Below are 17,451 nucleotides of genomic sequence, written 5' to 3'. Positions count from 1 at the left end.
TTGGCCTCCAGCATTTATGATGACAAGTCAGCAGTTACTTTTATCCCTTTTTGTTCTCATGTGTCCTTTCTCCAGCTGCTTTCAAGAACTGTTTTCTTTATCTTTGGTTTTCAGCAGTTGACTGTGATGTGCCTGGGTGTGGTTTTCTTTGTACTTATCCTGCTTGGGAGATTGAGTGAGCTCTTCAATCTATAAATTAATATCTTTGCCAAATTTTGGGATTTTTCTGGCTGTCATTTCTTCAAATTTTTTTTTCTGCTGCTTTTTCTCATTTTATGACTCCAGTTACATGTGTATTAGACTGCTTCATGGTGTCCAACAGACAGTATTTTTCAGTATTTTTTTCTGTTCTTTAGTTTGAGTAATTTCTCTTGACCTATCTTCAGTACTGTCTTTTTCCATTCTTCTGTTAAGTCCATTCAGTAAGTTTTCTGTTTTAGAGAGTGAAATTTTCAGTTGTAGAATTTACATTCAGCTCTTTTTACAGTTTTTATTTTTCTGCTGAAATTTCCAATCTTGTCGTTTGAGCTACTTACATTAGCTGCTTTATGGTATTTATTTGCTGGTTCCAAATCTGTGTTACTTCATGGTTAGTATCTATTGATTGTCTTTCCTCTTGAGTATGGGTAACTTTTTCTTGTTTCTTCATATGATTACAAATTTTTATTGTATCCTGCACACTGTGAATGACACATTACAGTGACTTTGGAGACTGTTTTTTATTTTTCTTTGTGTTAGGAGGCAGTTAACTTGGCTAGACTGAAATTTAAACTATGTTTCCCTGCAGAGGGCAGCACTGACATCCCTGTTAGTTGTTTTGTCTAGCCTGCTTATCATCTGCTCCGTTTTTTCATAGATCACTAACCAGCCAGAGAAGTAGGCAGAGTTAATATGCAGAATTTGGGACTCTCCCTTTGTGGATCTTTATTTTCCAGCATATCCCTCCTTACTTTGCAGCCTCTTTGGAAGCTCGAAACTTGTTTTTCAAGCCAGTAAGACTATAGATTTTCTTGGTTTCAGCTGCTGTCTGTGCAGCTTTGATCTCTGGGACCTTCCCCTCAGCAAAAGCTGTAAAAACAGGAAACCTACCTAGATCTATTCCCTTCTTCTTCCTCTTCCTCTTCTTCCTTTTTTTTTTTTTTTTTTTGTTTTTTTTTTGTTTTTTTAAAGACAGAGTCTTGCTATGTTGCGCAGGCTGGAATACGGTGGTGCGATCTCTACTCACTGCAACCTCTGTCTCCCAGGTTCAAGCAGTTCTGCCTCAGACTCCCTAGTAGTGGGGATTACAGGCATGCGTCACGACACCCGGCTATTTTTTGTATTTTTAGTAGAGACGAGTTTCACCATGTTGGCCCATCTCGGGATCCCAAAGTGCTGGTTTTGAGCTCATGACCTCAAGAAGTCTGCCCATCTCGGCATCCCAAAGTGCTGGGATTACAGGCGTGAGGCACTGCACCCGGCCTCTGTTCCCTTCTTCTAAGTGTTGTCTTGTACTTAGATTCTGCCTACTTTTGGTTTGGGTGGTTGTTTTTTTAAATCTTTTTTTTCCAGAATTTGTAGTTATCTGTAGAAAATAAGGTATTCTGTTTTTACTGGTGGTGGAATGTTATTCATCTACCTACCTACTTGTATTTTTGTTGTTTGTTTTAAAAGATAAAAATATTTCCTGAATTTTTATTGATATTTCCAGTTCAAACTCAGGATTATAAGGTTTTTTTCGTATGCATCTTTATACTATGAATTATGATTCTCGAAGATATAAAGCAGAGGATAGAATTGGATATTCCTCAATTATTTTACCATATTCTGTATTTCACACACATAGTGGTCTCAAAATAACATTAGCACAAAGAACAGTGGGTACTGAAAACAGTTATTTTGTATATGCTTTCCATCCCCTAGTTTTAAGAATACTGTATGCATTTAGTCATTAACTATTATATCCTCTCCCTTGTCATTATCATTTAATCTTGATCAACAATAAGTCATATTATTGCTTGCCTTCAGTTCTTAGACTGATAAACTATTCATTTTGGTTGTCTTAAGCTTGTTCTATAGTAGATTCTTTAGGAAAGGCTCATGGGAGCAGGATTCCCTAATTGCTTGCAGTTTTGGTAACCGTTTATCTATGCTTTCCATGTGCTTAAAATAGATTTTACTAAATATAAAACACTTTGCTTTTGTTTTCTTTCCTTGAATAGCTTATGTCACTCCATTTTCTTCTCGCACAAAGTGTTTGCCTTTGATGTTCGCTTTCTGGGTTGTTATTCTTAGGTGTGCATGGTGCTCTGTCAGTAATTTCATTTTTTTTAATGAACATTTAAAGAACAACAACTGACAACAAGAGCCTGACAGCTGAAAATGTCAGAGACATTTATTTTCTTTTTATTTTGAGATGGAGTTTTGTTCTTGTTGCCCAGGCTGGAGTGCAATGGTATGATCTTGGCTCACTGCGGCCTCTGCCTCCCAGATTCAAGTGATTCTCCTGCCTCAGCTTCCCAGGTAGCTGGGAATTATAGGTGTGCACCATCATGCCTGGCTAATTTTGTATATTTAGTAGAGACAGGGTTTCACCATGTTGGTCAGGCTGGTCTCGAACTCCTGACCTCAGATGATTCGCCCACTTCGGCCTCCCAAAGTGCTGGGATTCCAGGCATGAGCCACTGTGCCCAGCCGTCAGAAACATTTTCTTGAATTACAGTTTTTACTGTTTTCTGGCTTTTGTAGTTTTTAGGGTCTTCTGTTATCTGTATATTGATCTTTGTTGCTTCATCAGCTGTTGCTTACTCTCAAATCCTTTTTATCTCTTCGTTTCTTTTGATTTCAAAAATGTTGCTGTTTTTCGCCTTCTAGTTATCTTTTAAAGCATTATCTACTGTATATATTTGCTCTTGGGTTCATTCAGATTTACTTTTTATTTCTGAAACTTTTATTTTTAATGCTTTCTTGAGTTCTGTTACCTTATTTCCGGTTTTTTGAAATCCGATTTATATAGTTGCTTCATGTCTTGAGTCATTTTTGTAGTATCTTTTAGCTCATTTTAAAATAGTAGGTTACAGTTTTTACCTATTTTGTGGATGTGTGTTTCTGATATGCTTTTATTATCTGGATGTTATTCTGTATCTTACTTTCTTTTTTCTTATACCTTTATGACCTACATAGTTTTCTTTTGCCTACTTAAGTGTAGCAGGTGTGGTTCAGGATGGCTTTTCTTACAGGGCTTTCTCTACTGCTGTTTTTAGGCATGCTTCAAAACTGTGGCATTTGCTTTCTGAGTTTGCTAGGTGACCTTCCCTCCCTGCTTTATCTGAATATTCTCTTTCCATTATTGTAATTGTACCTATCTAGTACTCAATTTTCATTCCACACCCGGTAATTTATACTCATTGTACCACCCTGTTATGTAAAGATCAGTTTCAAGGATTCATAGAGGCCAGACTGCTCTCACTTCTTAGACGTAACCCGTGGACTCCTCCCTCTTAAGTCACTAATTGAAAGTGCAAAACCCTTCTGTACTTAAGTTAACCTAGCTTCTGTACCTACTTGTTGGCTGTTTTAGGTGTCTTTTGTTTTCGGTTATCAGACATCTGTTTCTTTCTGTTTCCTCCCGTATTGATAATGATACCATACATTATCTATGGTTGTTGTTGACTTGTTTAAATCTGCTGTTTTGAGGGGGATTCATAGAGATTCTTGTCATCTAGTTTTGTTGTAAATATTGCCCATGGGTTTTTGGTTTACTATTTAGTTTTATACATTATTTTGGTGGGTATTTACAGATGCTCAAACACTTTGCCACTGCCCTTATTGTCCTAGAATCTTTCTAATGTGTTACTTCTTAATTGCTGCGGTTTCAAATTTGATAATCTTGCCATAATTAGATTATAACTTATTCCCAGTACTACTTGAATTGTAATTAGTTCAAGTGCTATCCTTTGTTGACAGCAGCTTTTACAGTATCCAGCATAGTACTGGGCATGTATGCAATGGCTCAGAGTTGTCACTTTGGAAATTAATCTAATTTCAATTATATAGTTATAGTCCAACTTGCAACCTGTTAATAGTAGGATTAGCAGCCACTCCTGTTATAAGTGGAGGTGAAACATGAGGATATCAATTGGCTTGCCTGTATGTAATGTTAATTCTTGCCTCATCTTTGACATATATGCCATAATCTGTCAGCCTCCTTGTCTAAGCATTTCTTGAAGACTTTGATCTGATGTATTGATGGTACAAAAAAGTCACAGAAGCATAGAAGCATCATAGAAGCATATTGGAAACAAAGCCGACATCATCCTACAGAATGTTAGCTCTTTTTTCTTGGTTACAGTTCAAAAATACTGTCAAGGAAATGGAGAAGTTCTTGAGCAAAGCAATTAATTAAAATGGTCAAGATGGTCAAAGAGTTTTTTGAAGAGCTCGAGTTAAAACAAATTAAAAAAAAACAAAAACAAGAGAGTTTGTTAATACGGAGAAAGGCAAAGAGGTGTGTTTCAAACGTGATGGAATTTGATAATTGTGAAGGGACCTGAAGAGCCCAAATAATACTTTCAGTCAAAGGTAGCATTAGTTTTTAATACATTGGGTAATAATTTTAGGGATCTTGTCATCCTAACAATGGCTCAATTCGTTTGCTTTTGAACTGGGATTTAAAAAACCAGCTAATAGAAGTCATTTCCTAAAACACAGCAGAAGTTTATTGACTTGATAAAACTTTTCAGAGTATTTATAGTGTTAAGAATTTAGTATTTGTTTTTACCTCATTTGGCTTCCTTGTTTAAAGGAATTATACTTTATTTATGAAGATAGATTATGTACTTTGTAATATGTTTGTTTAAAATTACTCCCAGTGCTTTAAAAAATTACTCCTAATTTTTACTTTTTAAAAAATCTTTAACAGGCCTCAACAAATAACGAAAGCTCTAATCACAGTTTTGGAAGCTTGGGATCTTTAAGTGACAAAGAATCAGAGGTAAGTAATTTCAGTTTAAATATGGTGCTATTAAAGTAAAAGCTGGAATCACCGTTTTAATTAGTTTTTCGTTTCTTCATCAGTTCTTTCGCTAAAGGTTAATGCTTTTAAAGTTTCTTATAGGAATGTTTTGTTCTGCCTTACGAAGCACAACATTCAGATTGAAGATTGCATTTGGCGTTAGAAAGAAAATACAGTTTCTTTGGTTATGTAGCTGAACTTGTAAATGAATGATGAATGTATATTCTTACTGAAGACAGTTATTAGCCATTCATAATTCTGTGAGAGGAAGGTCGTTCTTAAGTATGTTGGGTTTCCCAGTTTTCTATTATTTCTCTTTATTCTTCCCTTTTAGTTTGATCCTTAGTAAGAGTTTATGTACTTTCTGAGATACAGATACACATTTTTTCCCTCTTTTTAGAATTTCTTATGGAATCATGCTGCCGGTTTTCACTTTTTGTATTTTAAAAAATCTGAAGAATTCCCTCCCCTCTTAATCCCTCCCCCTTTTACCCATTTACTGATCCCACCAAGAAAATATCTGGGATTTTACAAGCAGGCATTTGGATCCATGGTATAATTTACTCTGAGCATGATATACTTGACATATTTTAAAAATGGGTGACAGGAAGTTCCGTGGGTTTTAGCATTCATTTGTTGATGTTACAGCTTGACTCTTGTGGATATAGCCTTTTCTCTCCTTGGATGATACGGTTCTGTCACGTGTGTGTGTGTGTGTGTGTATTTTCCCTGTCAATCTTATTTCTACTTGATCCATTTTTGTCTTTTTTCTACTTGGTTAGTATAGACCTATCACCTTGATAATACCAGTAGTTCATTAGCACTCAGAGACTCTTAGGCATTTTGTTTCACTGTTCAGAAGAAAGGGAACTTCAAAGGTGGCATCTTTTTAGCTCTGTGTTATTGAAAGCATCTAGAAATCTCTAGGTAGACAGTTGCGTGCAGTTCTGTGCAGGCACCCTGACACTCCAAAGGAGTATGGCATAGGGCTCTCACTCATCAGGCTTTCCCTTCCACAGAAACAACTGGCAGGCAGCTGAAAGGACTGTGCAAGTGACGGGACTTTATCTGCAGTAGGTTCCCTTGAGGTAAGCGTTAGTAGCCCCTGTAGCATCAGATTATCAGTTTAGCTTTTAAAAACTTAACATACTTATACTAAGTCTTTGAAAATTGTAGGTTTAGCTCTAGTCAAAGTTTTTTTTAAAACTATATCAAGAATGTTCTCACTTTATATTTCCTGGACTTTGGAACATTTCTTGATATTTTCCCAGAATTGGAAATATTTAGTAATTTCACCTGCCTCCTCTTTCATAGACATTTGTGTTATGAAGAGCAATAAAATAATTTTAGATACTTCTCTTTTCTGTTCACTAAATATGATATTTTTGATAGATATTTTTTAAAAAGCAAAACATGGTGGAAGTTAGATCACTTATCACAGTTATATGTTCTTTATAGGTACCCATATTCCAAATATAAGTTATAGATTTAGTATTTGGATTTTTTCAGAGGAATTAGTCCATAAGAGAATTCAACTTCCCTTTAAAGAGTCCAAGGATCACTTTTGGCTATATTTTTAGTTAAAACATGTTTTTGTTTCTTAAAAGACCATACTGGCATTTGCAATGAAACACAATTTGGTTAATCATTAGATATACTTAGCTTTATCTGTATTGAAGTTTTGACATTTGGGGCAGCAGTAGAAAATCTTGAAAAATCTTTTGGGCCGTGTATGGGGGCTCACACTTGTAATCCCAGCATGTTGGGAGGCTGAGGCAGGATTGCTTGAGACCAGGAGTTCGAGACCAGCCTGGGCAACATGGCAAAGCCCCGTTTCTACAAAAAACACAAAAAATTAGTCAGGTATGGTGCCATGTGCCTGTAGTCCCAGCTACTCCAGAGGCTGAGGTGGGACGATAACTTGAGCCTAGGAAGTCGAAGCTGCAATGAGCCATGATTGTGCTACTGCACTCCAGCCTGGGCGACAGAGTGAAACCCTGTCTTAAGAAAAAAAAAGAAAGAAAAATGTTTTGGCTTTTGCTGTTCTGTATTCTCTGTCTTGGATTTTTACAAATTAATGGTTAAGTCTAGTGGCACAGAAATGACTACAGATTATACATTGTCCTTAAGATTCAAAAAAATAATTACTATTACTATTATTATTATTATTTTAGTGTATCTTTCCATTTAAGAAGTTGCTTATCTGGAAAATGATTCCCAGGTTTTATCTGTATAGTTGATACCTTAATAAATTCCTTTGGGATGAAATTTTATACATATCAAAATACAGATATTTATAGATCATTAAGTAAACATGAGAAGAAACAGTTGCAGTTGCAGGATAGAAGTACTTTGGTTTTTCCTAGTACTCCTACTAGTAAAGTTTATGAAGTATTTCATTGTCTTCTGATGTCACTATTTTGGTAATCCATTCTCCGATTTACTACATTTTTTAAAATAGTAGTTTTTGGTTTTGGGAGCAAATAGTACTGGAAGGTTTATTACTTTTTTTTTTTTTTTTTGAGACAGAGTCTCGCTCTGTCACCCAGGCTGGAGTGTAGTGGCGTGATCTCGGCTTACTGCAACCTCTGTCTCCCAGGTTCAAGCGATTCTCCTGCCTCAGCCTCCTGAATAGCTGGGATTACAGGCGTAAGCCACCGTGCCCAGCCAGTTTATTACTTTTTTTTTTTTTTAAACTACTGTCTCCTACCACCCTTACCCCACCCTGGATTCCTGAAATTTGTATCCATATTTTAATATAATTAATATGCATACCCTGTTGTAGTTCACCAATTGGACTTTTTCTGTTGAATCCCTCTTAGGATTTGTGATGGTTTTAACTCACTACAGTCCCTTTTCTGTACTTTGTTTCCTCCTTTCAGACATCCTCTCTTTCAGACATCCAGAATCCTCTTGTTTTCTTCTACCCTTACTATTAAAACTGGAAAGCATCCAATTGTCATTGTTAGGTTGATTAATCTACTTCAAGTGAAATTTTTATTTCAGTTTGTGTGCGGTTTATTTTATATATGAATCTGACTTTTGTTTGTAAATGTGGAATTAAATAGAATGAAAAAGTTTTTCCTCTTGGAAATGAAAGAAGATGGTAGGTAGTAAGGTATTGTTTTGATTTTGTTTTATTTTACATCACTCCTGGTCCATTCAGCAGTCTCCAGAAAACTCAGGGTATTTTCAGTAAACATTTATTGCGTATCTATTAACTTATAGTCTCTGCCTAATCACAGAGAGTATAAAGATGAATAGGATACAATCCCTGCCTTCAAATGAAATCAGTGTTTAGTAGAACAAGCATTTAGACAGTCTGCTTCATGAACAGTGTAGGCTGTGCTGTAACAGATACAAGCACAAGATACTATGGAAGCAAAGCGCAAGAAACACCAATTTCATTTGCCTGTAGGGGAAAGGAAAGGAAAGAGGTCTTCCTTCAAAGAAGAGATGATAATTGAGTTTTTAAGAGAGGCCGTGAATTCATCCCATAAGACAGAGCGAGGTATGAAAAGAAGGTATACAGAGGGGACTAGGATCTGTGTTTGCTTTTACATGGGAGTATGACAGATAGTTTAGTTTAAGAGAGGACAGTGATTCTAGCCACTACTGCTCTTTAGATCTCCCGAAAAGCTTTAAAAAATACCCAGCTGCTTCGGTGATTCCCCTGGTTTTCAGACTTCTGGTAGAGGGAGTATATGCAGAAATGGGGAAAGGTAGGCAGGGGTCAGGTTTTGAAGACCCTTGTATTTCATAGTAAGGAATTTGGACTTCAGGTAGAGAGCCATTGAAACAGGGGAAACAAAAGACAAAGTAGAGGTAAAAGACAGATAGCAATGTAGAGGATTGGATTGGAGGGACATGAAACCCAAGTTAGGAAGATCACTTTGTTAAGGAATACTGCCTTCTTTATAAAACTTTAAAACCTTCAAGGTTTAATATTAGGAGGAAAAACTTGAGATAAAAGGACTTCTAACTAGTATTTTCAAGTTTGCTGTTTGGGCTCTGCCTTCTTCGGATTCTCTGACTTTGGGTACTGAGACTATCACCACCTGAGGCTGTGGTTCTCAAACTGTTTTGTGCGAATGAATCACTTAATGTTTATGACAGTAGGTCTGGGGTAGAATTTTGCATTTCTAACAAGCTTCTAGATTTCATTAGATTTTTTGTTTTTGTTTTTTCTTTTTGAGCTGGAGTCTCGCCTGTTCCCCGGGTTGGAGTGCAGTAGCACGATCTCAGCTTACCACAACCTCCGCCTCCCAGGTTCAAGCAATTCTCCTGCCTCAGCCTCCCAAGTAGCTGAGACTACAGGCATACGCCGTCATGCCCTGCTAATTTTTATATTTTTAGTAGAGATGGGGTTTGTGTTGACCAGGCTGGTCTCGAACTCCTGACCTCATGATCTGCCTGCCTTGGCCTCCCAGAGTGCTGGGATTACAGGTGTGAGCCCTTGAGCCCAGCAGACTTCATTAGGTTTTTAAAAAGTAGAATCAGTAGGGTTTGATGACTTGGAATTAGCATAAAGAAGGAAAGGGAGGAGCCTAAGATGATTTAAAGGGATCTAGCTAGAGTGCCTTTGAGATAGGCATCACAGAAGGAAGATAACAAGTGTAGATGGTATAGTAGAAGCTATCTGGAACTCAGGAGGAAGATCAGGCTAGACAGAAGACCTAGGGGTCTTTGGCATAAGTGTTAATTAAAAAGGCTTGGTTGTAGATAAGCAGATCTTAGAGTGTGGTTTGAGGATTCCTAGGGGTCCCCTGCGATTCTTCCAAGGAGTCAACAAAGTCAAGTGTTTTTTATAAAAGTGCTAACACATTATTTGACTTTTTAACTTTCATTATCTCATGAATTCACAATGAAAATTTCCAGAAGCTGTTTAACGTGTGATATCACTCTGATTTATTCATTTTTATTCTTTTACACTAGTATATTCTAGTGTCATAATGTTTTTGTTTAAAATCCTAAAATAGTTAAAGATCGATAGTTATACACATGTAAATAAAACCTCTTTGGGGTCCTTAACAATTTTTTAAAAGTTATAGAGGGGTCCTGAGACCCGAAAGTAATAGTAAGTAGAATTAAATGTCATAGAAGTCAGTTAAGATAGTGATTGTAAAAAGTGACTAAGAATTTTACACTTAGACTTAATTTTAGTAGATTAATGGGAACAAAATGCCAGATTGTAGTTAATTGAGGAGAAATTGGAAAATGAGGAAATAACGACAGCAAATATTGACTGCTTTTGGCAGAACCTTGACTGTGAAGGAAAGGAGACAATATCTAGAGTCAAACAGGCTTGACAAATCATGTGCTAAGGAAAGAGTCATAGCAGAGCTGTATTGGAGACAAAGTGCTGAAGAGAGAGGAACAGAGAAGCAAAACCAAACATCTTTTCCTGGAGGAGGAACGAATGGGTGAAATCCAGACCCTGGGTGGGCAGGGTTATTCATAGACAGGACTAGGAACATCTTTCCCCTGAATTGGGGTAGATGAACTTGCATATCTGATAACCCTTTCTCTTACTTAACAGTGAAAATAGGTTATCAGCTGAAAGGAAAGAAGCATGAGTGGGTTGTGGATTTGAGGATTGAAAAATTTTATGGGAGGACCAGAGAAGAGAGTGTACCAGGGCCATTCATCCTTTATTTAAATGTTTTAGAATACCTGAAGGAGTTAGAAATATGGTCATGTACCTAACCTGCTGGCTAAGAGCCCACATTCTTTTATGAGGATAAGAACCCGTGTTTCTTGAGTACCAGTGTTTTGAAAGTTTTTTTTTTTTTTCTCTTGAGACAGAGTCTTGCTCTGTCGCCCAGACTGGAGTACAGTGGCCCGATCTTGGCTCACTGCAAGCTCCGCCTCCCGGGTTCACACCATTCTCCTGCATCAGCCTCCTGACTAGCTGGGACTACAGGTGCCCACCACCATGCCTGGCTAATTTTTTGTATTTTTTTTAATAGAGACGGGCTTTCATTGTGTTAGCCAGGATGGTCTCGATCTCCTGACCTCATGATCCGCCCGCCTCGGCCTCCCAAAGTGCTGGGATTACAGGTGTGATCCACTGCGCCCTGCTCAGTGTTTTCTAAGTTTTGAAACATGCTGTGATCCACCTATTTGCACTTCTTCTTGTAGCACTTTCACTGTCCAAACACAATGATCTTGTGTCTTCATTTTCTGCTGCTCTAACAGAATATCACAGACTGGGTAATTTATAATGAACAGAAGTTTATTTGGCTCTTGGATCCAGAGGATAGGAAGTCCAAGAGCATGGTGTCAAGCATCGAATGAGGATCACTGCATGGTAGAAGATGGAAGGCAGAAGTGAGCGTGTGAGACAGAGAGGGAGAATTGGGCTCAACTTATCCTTTTAATCAGGAACCCGCTCTGTCAATAATGAACCCATCCCTACAATAATGGCATTAATCGACTCATGAGGCCCCTACCTCTACCCTGCCGAGACGGAGTTTTGCTCTGTTGCTCAGGCTGGAGTGCAGTGTCACGATCTTGGCTCACTGCAACCTCTGCCTTCTGCCTTCTGGGTTCTAGGGAGTCTCCTGCTTCAGCCTCCTGAGTAGCTGGGATTAGAGGCACCTGCCACCATGGCTGGCTAAGTTTTATATTTTTAGTAGAGACAGGGTTTCACCATGTTAGCCAGGCTGGTCTCGAACTCCTGACCTAAAGCGATCCGCCCACTTCATCCTCCCAAAGTTCTGGGTTTACAGGCATGAGCCACTGCGCCTGCATCCCCCCAACCTCTTGATGTTCTTACTATACGGAGTAAGTTTCTACGTTGAACTTCAGGGCACATAGTCAAACCATAGCATCTTCAGGTTCTATACAGTTGCTGTCTCTACCTAAGCCCAAGATGCTAAGTTAGATTATGCATCTTTTAGCTCATTTGGTATTCATAATGATTATTAAAACCATAACCATTTTTCCTCCATCTGGGATACATTTATCTGCTTTATTTATTTATTACTGAAGTTGGGATATTTGTGACTGAATATATCATTTAATTATTTTTAATAATGTCAGAGAAGCACAGTTATGTCTGTTTATACATGTGTGCTTATATACAATATACTCCATAATATTCGTGTTTATAAAGCAGACATGTATCAAATTATTTTTCTCAATTTAATCCTTAATATTCATCTTTTGGAATACTTTTGTATAATCTAAATCAGATTTGAACAAGTTAAAATATATACTATCTCTATAACCAAAGTGGTTTTCCCCCCTTTTTCCTGGGTAACTACCAAATCTTAAGCCTTTATCCGCTGACCTTAAATTACTGTGTATTTTTCATCAAAGTATATTTTGGGATTTTTGAGTTATGAATTTTAAATTATGGATATATGGAAGCTGGGACAGTTGTTGCATCTAGAGCATTTCCTGATTTAACCTTGTTTTATATACATACCCACCTCCACTTTCTCATACATTCTTTTTTACCCTTTTAATAGTGCTTAGTGCTTAGCTAGTGCTTAGTGTGATTCTAAGCACTAGTGCTTAGCTATGATTCTATTTGAAAATAGAGGTAATACTGGCCTTAAGTTTTGTTAACATTTTCATTAAATTTTAATTTATCTATATTTATTTGCTGTAACCTGGAGAAATCTTTTTTTTTTTTTAATGCCTTACTCTGAGTACCTAGTAAGAAAGAAGAGAGACTTTAAAAATCGATTTACTGATGGATGGGATAAGTATCTCTGAAAGTTACATTTTTAGGACTTTTTCCCCTGAATAAATTACCTTGCTTTTGACTTACTCTGTTTAAATCTGTTCTGCTTCTTAAGATGTTCGACACCTATCATAAATTTTAAGAAATATTCTGTCTTGCTTCCTAAATTATTTTCTAAAATATGTTAGTGTGATAAATGATGTTTGTGGTGTTCTACTTGATGACCACCTCTATCTTTTATCTCTCTGCTAGTATTTTATCACTTTGTTCTTACCAAAAATCTTACTATTTTTATGTCATTTCTTTCTTTCTTCCTTTCCTTTCTTTCTCTTTCTTTCTCGTTTCTTTCTCTTTTATCTCTTTTCTTTCTCGTTTCTTTCTCTTTTCTCTCTTTTCTTTCTCCTTTCCTTTCCTTTTTCCTTTCCTTTTTCCTTTCCTTCCTCCCCTCCCCTCCCCTCCCCTTCCTTGCCTCGCTCTGGGCTCAGTGGTTCTCCGGCCTCAGCCTCCCAAGTAGCTGGGATTGTAGGCACCCACTACCATGCCTGGCTAGTTTTTGTTTTTTCAATAGAGACAAAATTTCACCACTTTGACCAGGCTGGTTTCAAACTCCTGACCTCAAATGATCTGCCTGCGTTGGCCTCCCGAAGTGCTGGCATTACAGGCGTGAGCCACCGCACCTCTGGCCTGTGTCATTGTTTTTACTGAGGCATGATATGCAACAATGTCGCTATATACAATGAACAGTATGTATAGTAATGATGTCTTGAAAGCAAGTACTCTTTGTATACATGGAAAATGGTATTATTTTGTAACATAAAAAATGGGGAATGTGGCCAGGAGGGGTGGCTCATGCCTGTAATCCCAGCATTTAGAAGACTGAGGCAAGCAGATCACTTGAGGTCAGGAGTTCGAGAACAGCCTGGCCAACAGGGCGAAACCCCATCTCTGCTAAAAATACAAAAGTTAGCTGGTCGTGGTGGCACATGCCTGTAATCCCAGCTACTCAGGAGGCTGAGACAAGAGCATCACTTGAACGTAGGAGGCGGAGGTTGCAGTGAGCTGAGATTGCACCACTGCACTTCAGCCTGAATGACAGAGCAAGACTCTGTCTCAAGAAAAAGAAAGAAAAAAAGCAGGGGGGCAGGGGAATGTTAAGTTTGTTCTCTTCTCTGTTATTAAGACAAATAAACATGAATTATTAGACTTAATAGTTCCTGTGAAACACCTGAAATTACTTTGTAACTTTTTTTTTTTTTTAAGAGAAAACAGTATTTAATTCACTACTATATATTAAAGGACACACTATTTTAGAGACCTATATTCAGGCAGAAATTAGAGTATCTGACACTAAAATATATTGTATTAACCTGGTTCATAGCAAAAGATGTGAGTCCTGCTTGAACATGTTCATGCTTATTAGTGTCTTGGAAGGAAAAGTGGACTGGAAACCAAATGTGAGGCTCATCCTGGCTTTGTACATCTGTTTCCATAAAGGTAGAAGAATATGTATATCAGAATTCTTCAGGAAGCTTTTTTTAATGTTTAAGTAGCCAGTTGGAATTTATGATATATTCTGTCTAGTCGATATATTTCTTGTAGGTCATGAAATCTTGAAATGGTTCTGTAAGCTATTTAGCAAGCAAACAAACAGCTGTTAAGTATTACCCTTTAGAAAAGTATATTTGATGTGGTTCAGTGTTTGTTTTTTACAGTAAGGAATTTCTAAGGGAACACAACAAGGATGCCCACCTTCACCACTGTTACTCAGTATAGAACGGGAAGTCCTTGCTAGAGCAGTCAGACAAGAGAAAGAAATAAAGGGCATTCAAATTGGAAAGGAAGAAGTCAAATTATCCTTGCTTGCAGATGATATAATCTTACATTTGGAAAAACCTAAAGATTACCAAAAAATTATTAGGACTGATAAATTCAGTAAAGTTGCAGGATACAAAATCAGTATTAGAAAAAAAGTAGCATTTCTATATGCTAACAGCGAACAATCTGAAAAAGAAACCAATAAAGTAATCCCATTTACGATAGCTATAAATAATATGAAGTATGTAGACATTAACCTTTTTTTTTCCTGAGACAAAGTCTTGCTCTGTTGCCCAGGCTGGAGTGCAGTGGCACGATCTCGGCTCACTGCAGCCACCACCTCCCCTGTTCAAGCAATTCTCCTGCCTCAGCCTTCCGAGTAACTGGGATTGCAGATGCGAACCACCACACCCAACATTTTATTTTTCTTTAAGATGGAGTTTTTGCTTTGTTGCCCAGGCTGGAGTGTAATGGCGCGATCTCAGCTCACTGCACCCTCTGCCTCCTGAGCTCAAGCAATTCTCCTGACTCAGCCTCCCGAGTAGCTGGGATTACAGGTGCCCACCACCAAGCTTGGCCAGTTTTTTTTTTTTAATGTATTCTTAGTAGAAACGGGGTTTCACCATGTTGGCCAGGCTGGCCTCAAACTCTTGACCTCATGTGATCCACTGACCTTGGCCTCCCACAGTGACATTACAGGTGTGAGCCACAGCACCTGGCCTACCCAGCTAATTGTTTTGTACTTTTAGTAGAGATGGGGTTTCACCATGTTGGCAAGGCTGGTTGAACTTCTGACCTCAAGTGATCCGCCCCCCTTGGCTTCCCAAAGTCCTGAGATTACGGACGTGAGGCACCGCGCCCGGCTTTTAGACATTAACTTAATCAAAGTAGTAAAAGATTTCTACAATAAAAACTATGAAACATTGATGCAAGAAATTGAAGAGTATGCAAAAAAATGGAAGCATATTCCATGGTCATGGAATGAAAGCATCAATACTGTTAAAATGTCCATTGTACCCAGAGCAATCTGTAGGTTTAATGTAATCCCTGTCAAAACACCAATGGCATTCTTCACAGAAATAGAAAAAATAATTCTAAAATTTGTATAGAACCACAAAAGACCAGAATAACCAAAGCTATCTTGAGCAAAGAACAAAACCGGAGGAATCACATTACCTGACTTCAAATTATACTACAGAGCTATAGTAATCAAAACAGCATTGTACTAGCATAAAAACAGACACGTAGATCAGTGAAACACATAGACCAGTGGAACAGAACAGAGAACCCAGACAGAAACCCATATATCTACAGTGAAGTTATTTTTGACAAAGGTGCCAAGAACAAACATTGGGGAAAGGACAGCCTCTTCAATAAATGGTGCAGGAAAAACTGGATGTTCATATGCAGAAGAATGAAACTAGATCCCTATCTCTCACCATATATAAAAATCAAAACGGATTGAAGACTAAAATCTAAGACCTCAAACTATGAAACTGCTACAAGAAAACACTGGGGAAACTCTCTAGGACATTGGTCTGGGCAAAGACTTCTTAAGTAATACCCAACAAGCACAGGCAACCAAAGCTAAAAATGGACAAATGAGGCCGGGCACGGTGGCTCACGCCTGTAATCCCAGCACTTTGGGAGGCCGTGGCGGGCGGATCACTAGGTCAGGAGATCGAGACCATCCTGGCTAACACAGTGAAACCCCGTCTCTACTAAAAATACAAAAAATTAGCTGGACATGGTGGCAGGCACCTGTAGTCTCGGGTGGCTGCTCGGGAGGCTGAGGCAGGAGAATGACGTGAACCCGGGAGTCGGAACTTGCAGTGAGCTGAGATCGGGCCACTGCACTCCAGCCTGGGTGACAGAGGGAGACCCATGTCAAAGAAAAAAAAAAAAGGATAAACGGGATCACATCGAATTAAAAAGCTTCTGTACAACAAAGGAAACAATATCAGCAAAGTGAGGAGATAACCCACAGAGTGGGAGAAAATATTTGCAAACTGTCCATCTGACAAGGAATAAATGACTAGAATATATGAGGAGTTCAGACAACTCTGTAGGAAACATATAATAATCCAATCTAAAAGTGGGCAAAAGATTTGAAGAGACATTTCTCAAAAGAAGACATACAAGTAGCAAACAAGTTGATGAAAAGGTACCCAATATTATTGTTTCTAAGACATGCAAATTGAAACTACAATGAGATATCATCTCACCCCATTTAAAATGGCTTTTATCCAAAAGGCAGGCAATGACAAATGCTGGCAAGGATGTGGAGAAAAGGGAACCCTCATACACTGTTGGTGGAAGTGTAGATTAGTACAACCACTATGGAGAACAGTTTGGAGGTTCCTCAAAAGGCTAAAAATAGAGCTACCATGCGATCCAGCAATTCCACTGCCAGATATATACCCAAAAGAAAAGAAATTGATATATCCAAGAGATACCTGCACTCTCATGTTTATTGCAGCACTATTCACAATAGCCGAGATTTGTAAGCAACCCAAGTATCCATCAACAGATGAATGGATGAAGAAAATGTGGTACATATACACAGTGGAGTACTATTCAACCATAAGAAAGAATGCGATCCTGTCATTTGCAACAACATGGGTGGAACTGGAGGTCATTTCGTTAAGTGAAATAAGCCAGGCACAGAAAGACAAACTTCACATGTTCTCACTTATTTGTGGGAGCAAAAAATTAAGACAATGCAACATATAGGGATAGAGGGTAGAAAGATGGTTACTAGAGTCTGGGAAGAGTGGTGGTGGTGGGGAGGGGGAATGGTTAATGGGTTCAAAAATAGAAAGAATTAATAAGACCTAGTATTAGCTAGGACAACAGAGTGTGTATAGTCAAAAATAATTTAATTGTATATTAAAAAAAACTAAAAGAGTATTATTGGATTGTGTAACACCTTTGTGTTACAGTTGATGTA

The 17,451-nt window shown here is 38.0% G+C and overlaps 1 protein-coding gene across 2 annotated transcripts in view; it reads left to right on the top strand.

Moving 5' to 3' along the window:
• Positions 1-17,451, top strand: part of TLK1 (tousled like kinase 1) — a 166,186-nt gene that overhangs the window by 69,883 nt on the left and 78,852 nt on the right. The window contains exon 3 of one of the 2 annotated variants that reach the window (XM_007965328.3): positions 4,901-4,972. In XM_007965328.3, coding sequence (XP_007963519.2) covers positions 4,901-4,972 — 72 coding nt within the window. Of the gene's footprint in view, positions 1-4,900; positions 4,973-6,051; positions 6,082-17,451 lie in introns of those variants that run through there. The other variant, XM_073019808.1, reaches the window with a different exon arrangement.

The sequence above is a fragment of the Chlorocebus sabaeus genome, chromosome 10, assembly GCF_047675955.1.
Source record: "Chlorocebus sabaeus isolate Y175 chromosome 10, mChlSab1.0.hap1, whole genome shotgun sequence".
NCBI classification, from domain to species: domain Eukaryota; kingdom Metazoa; phylum Chordata; class Mammalia; order Primates; family Cercopithecidae; genus Chlorocebus; species Chlorocebus sabaeus.
Note: the sequence above shows the minus strand (reverse complement) of the source record. Positions and strands in the feature narration are given on the sequence as shown.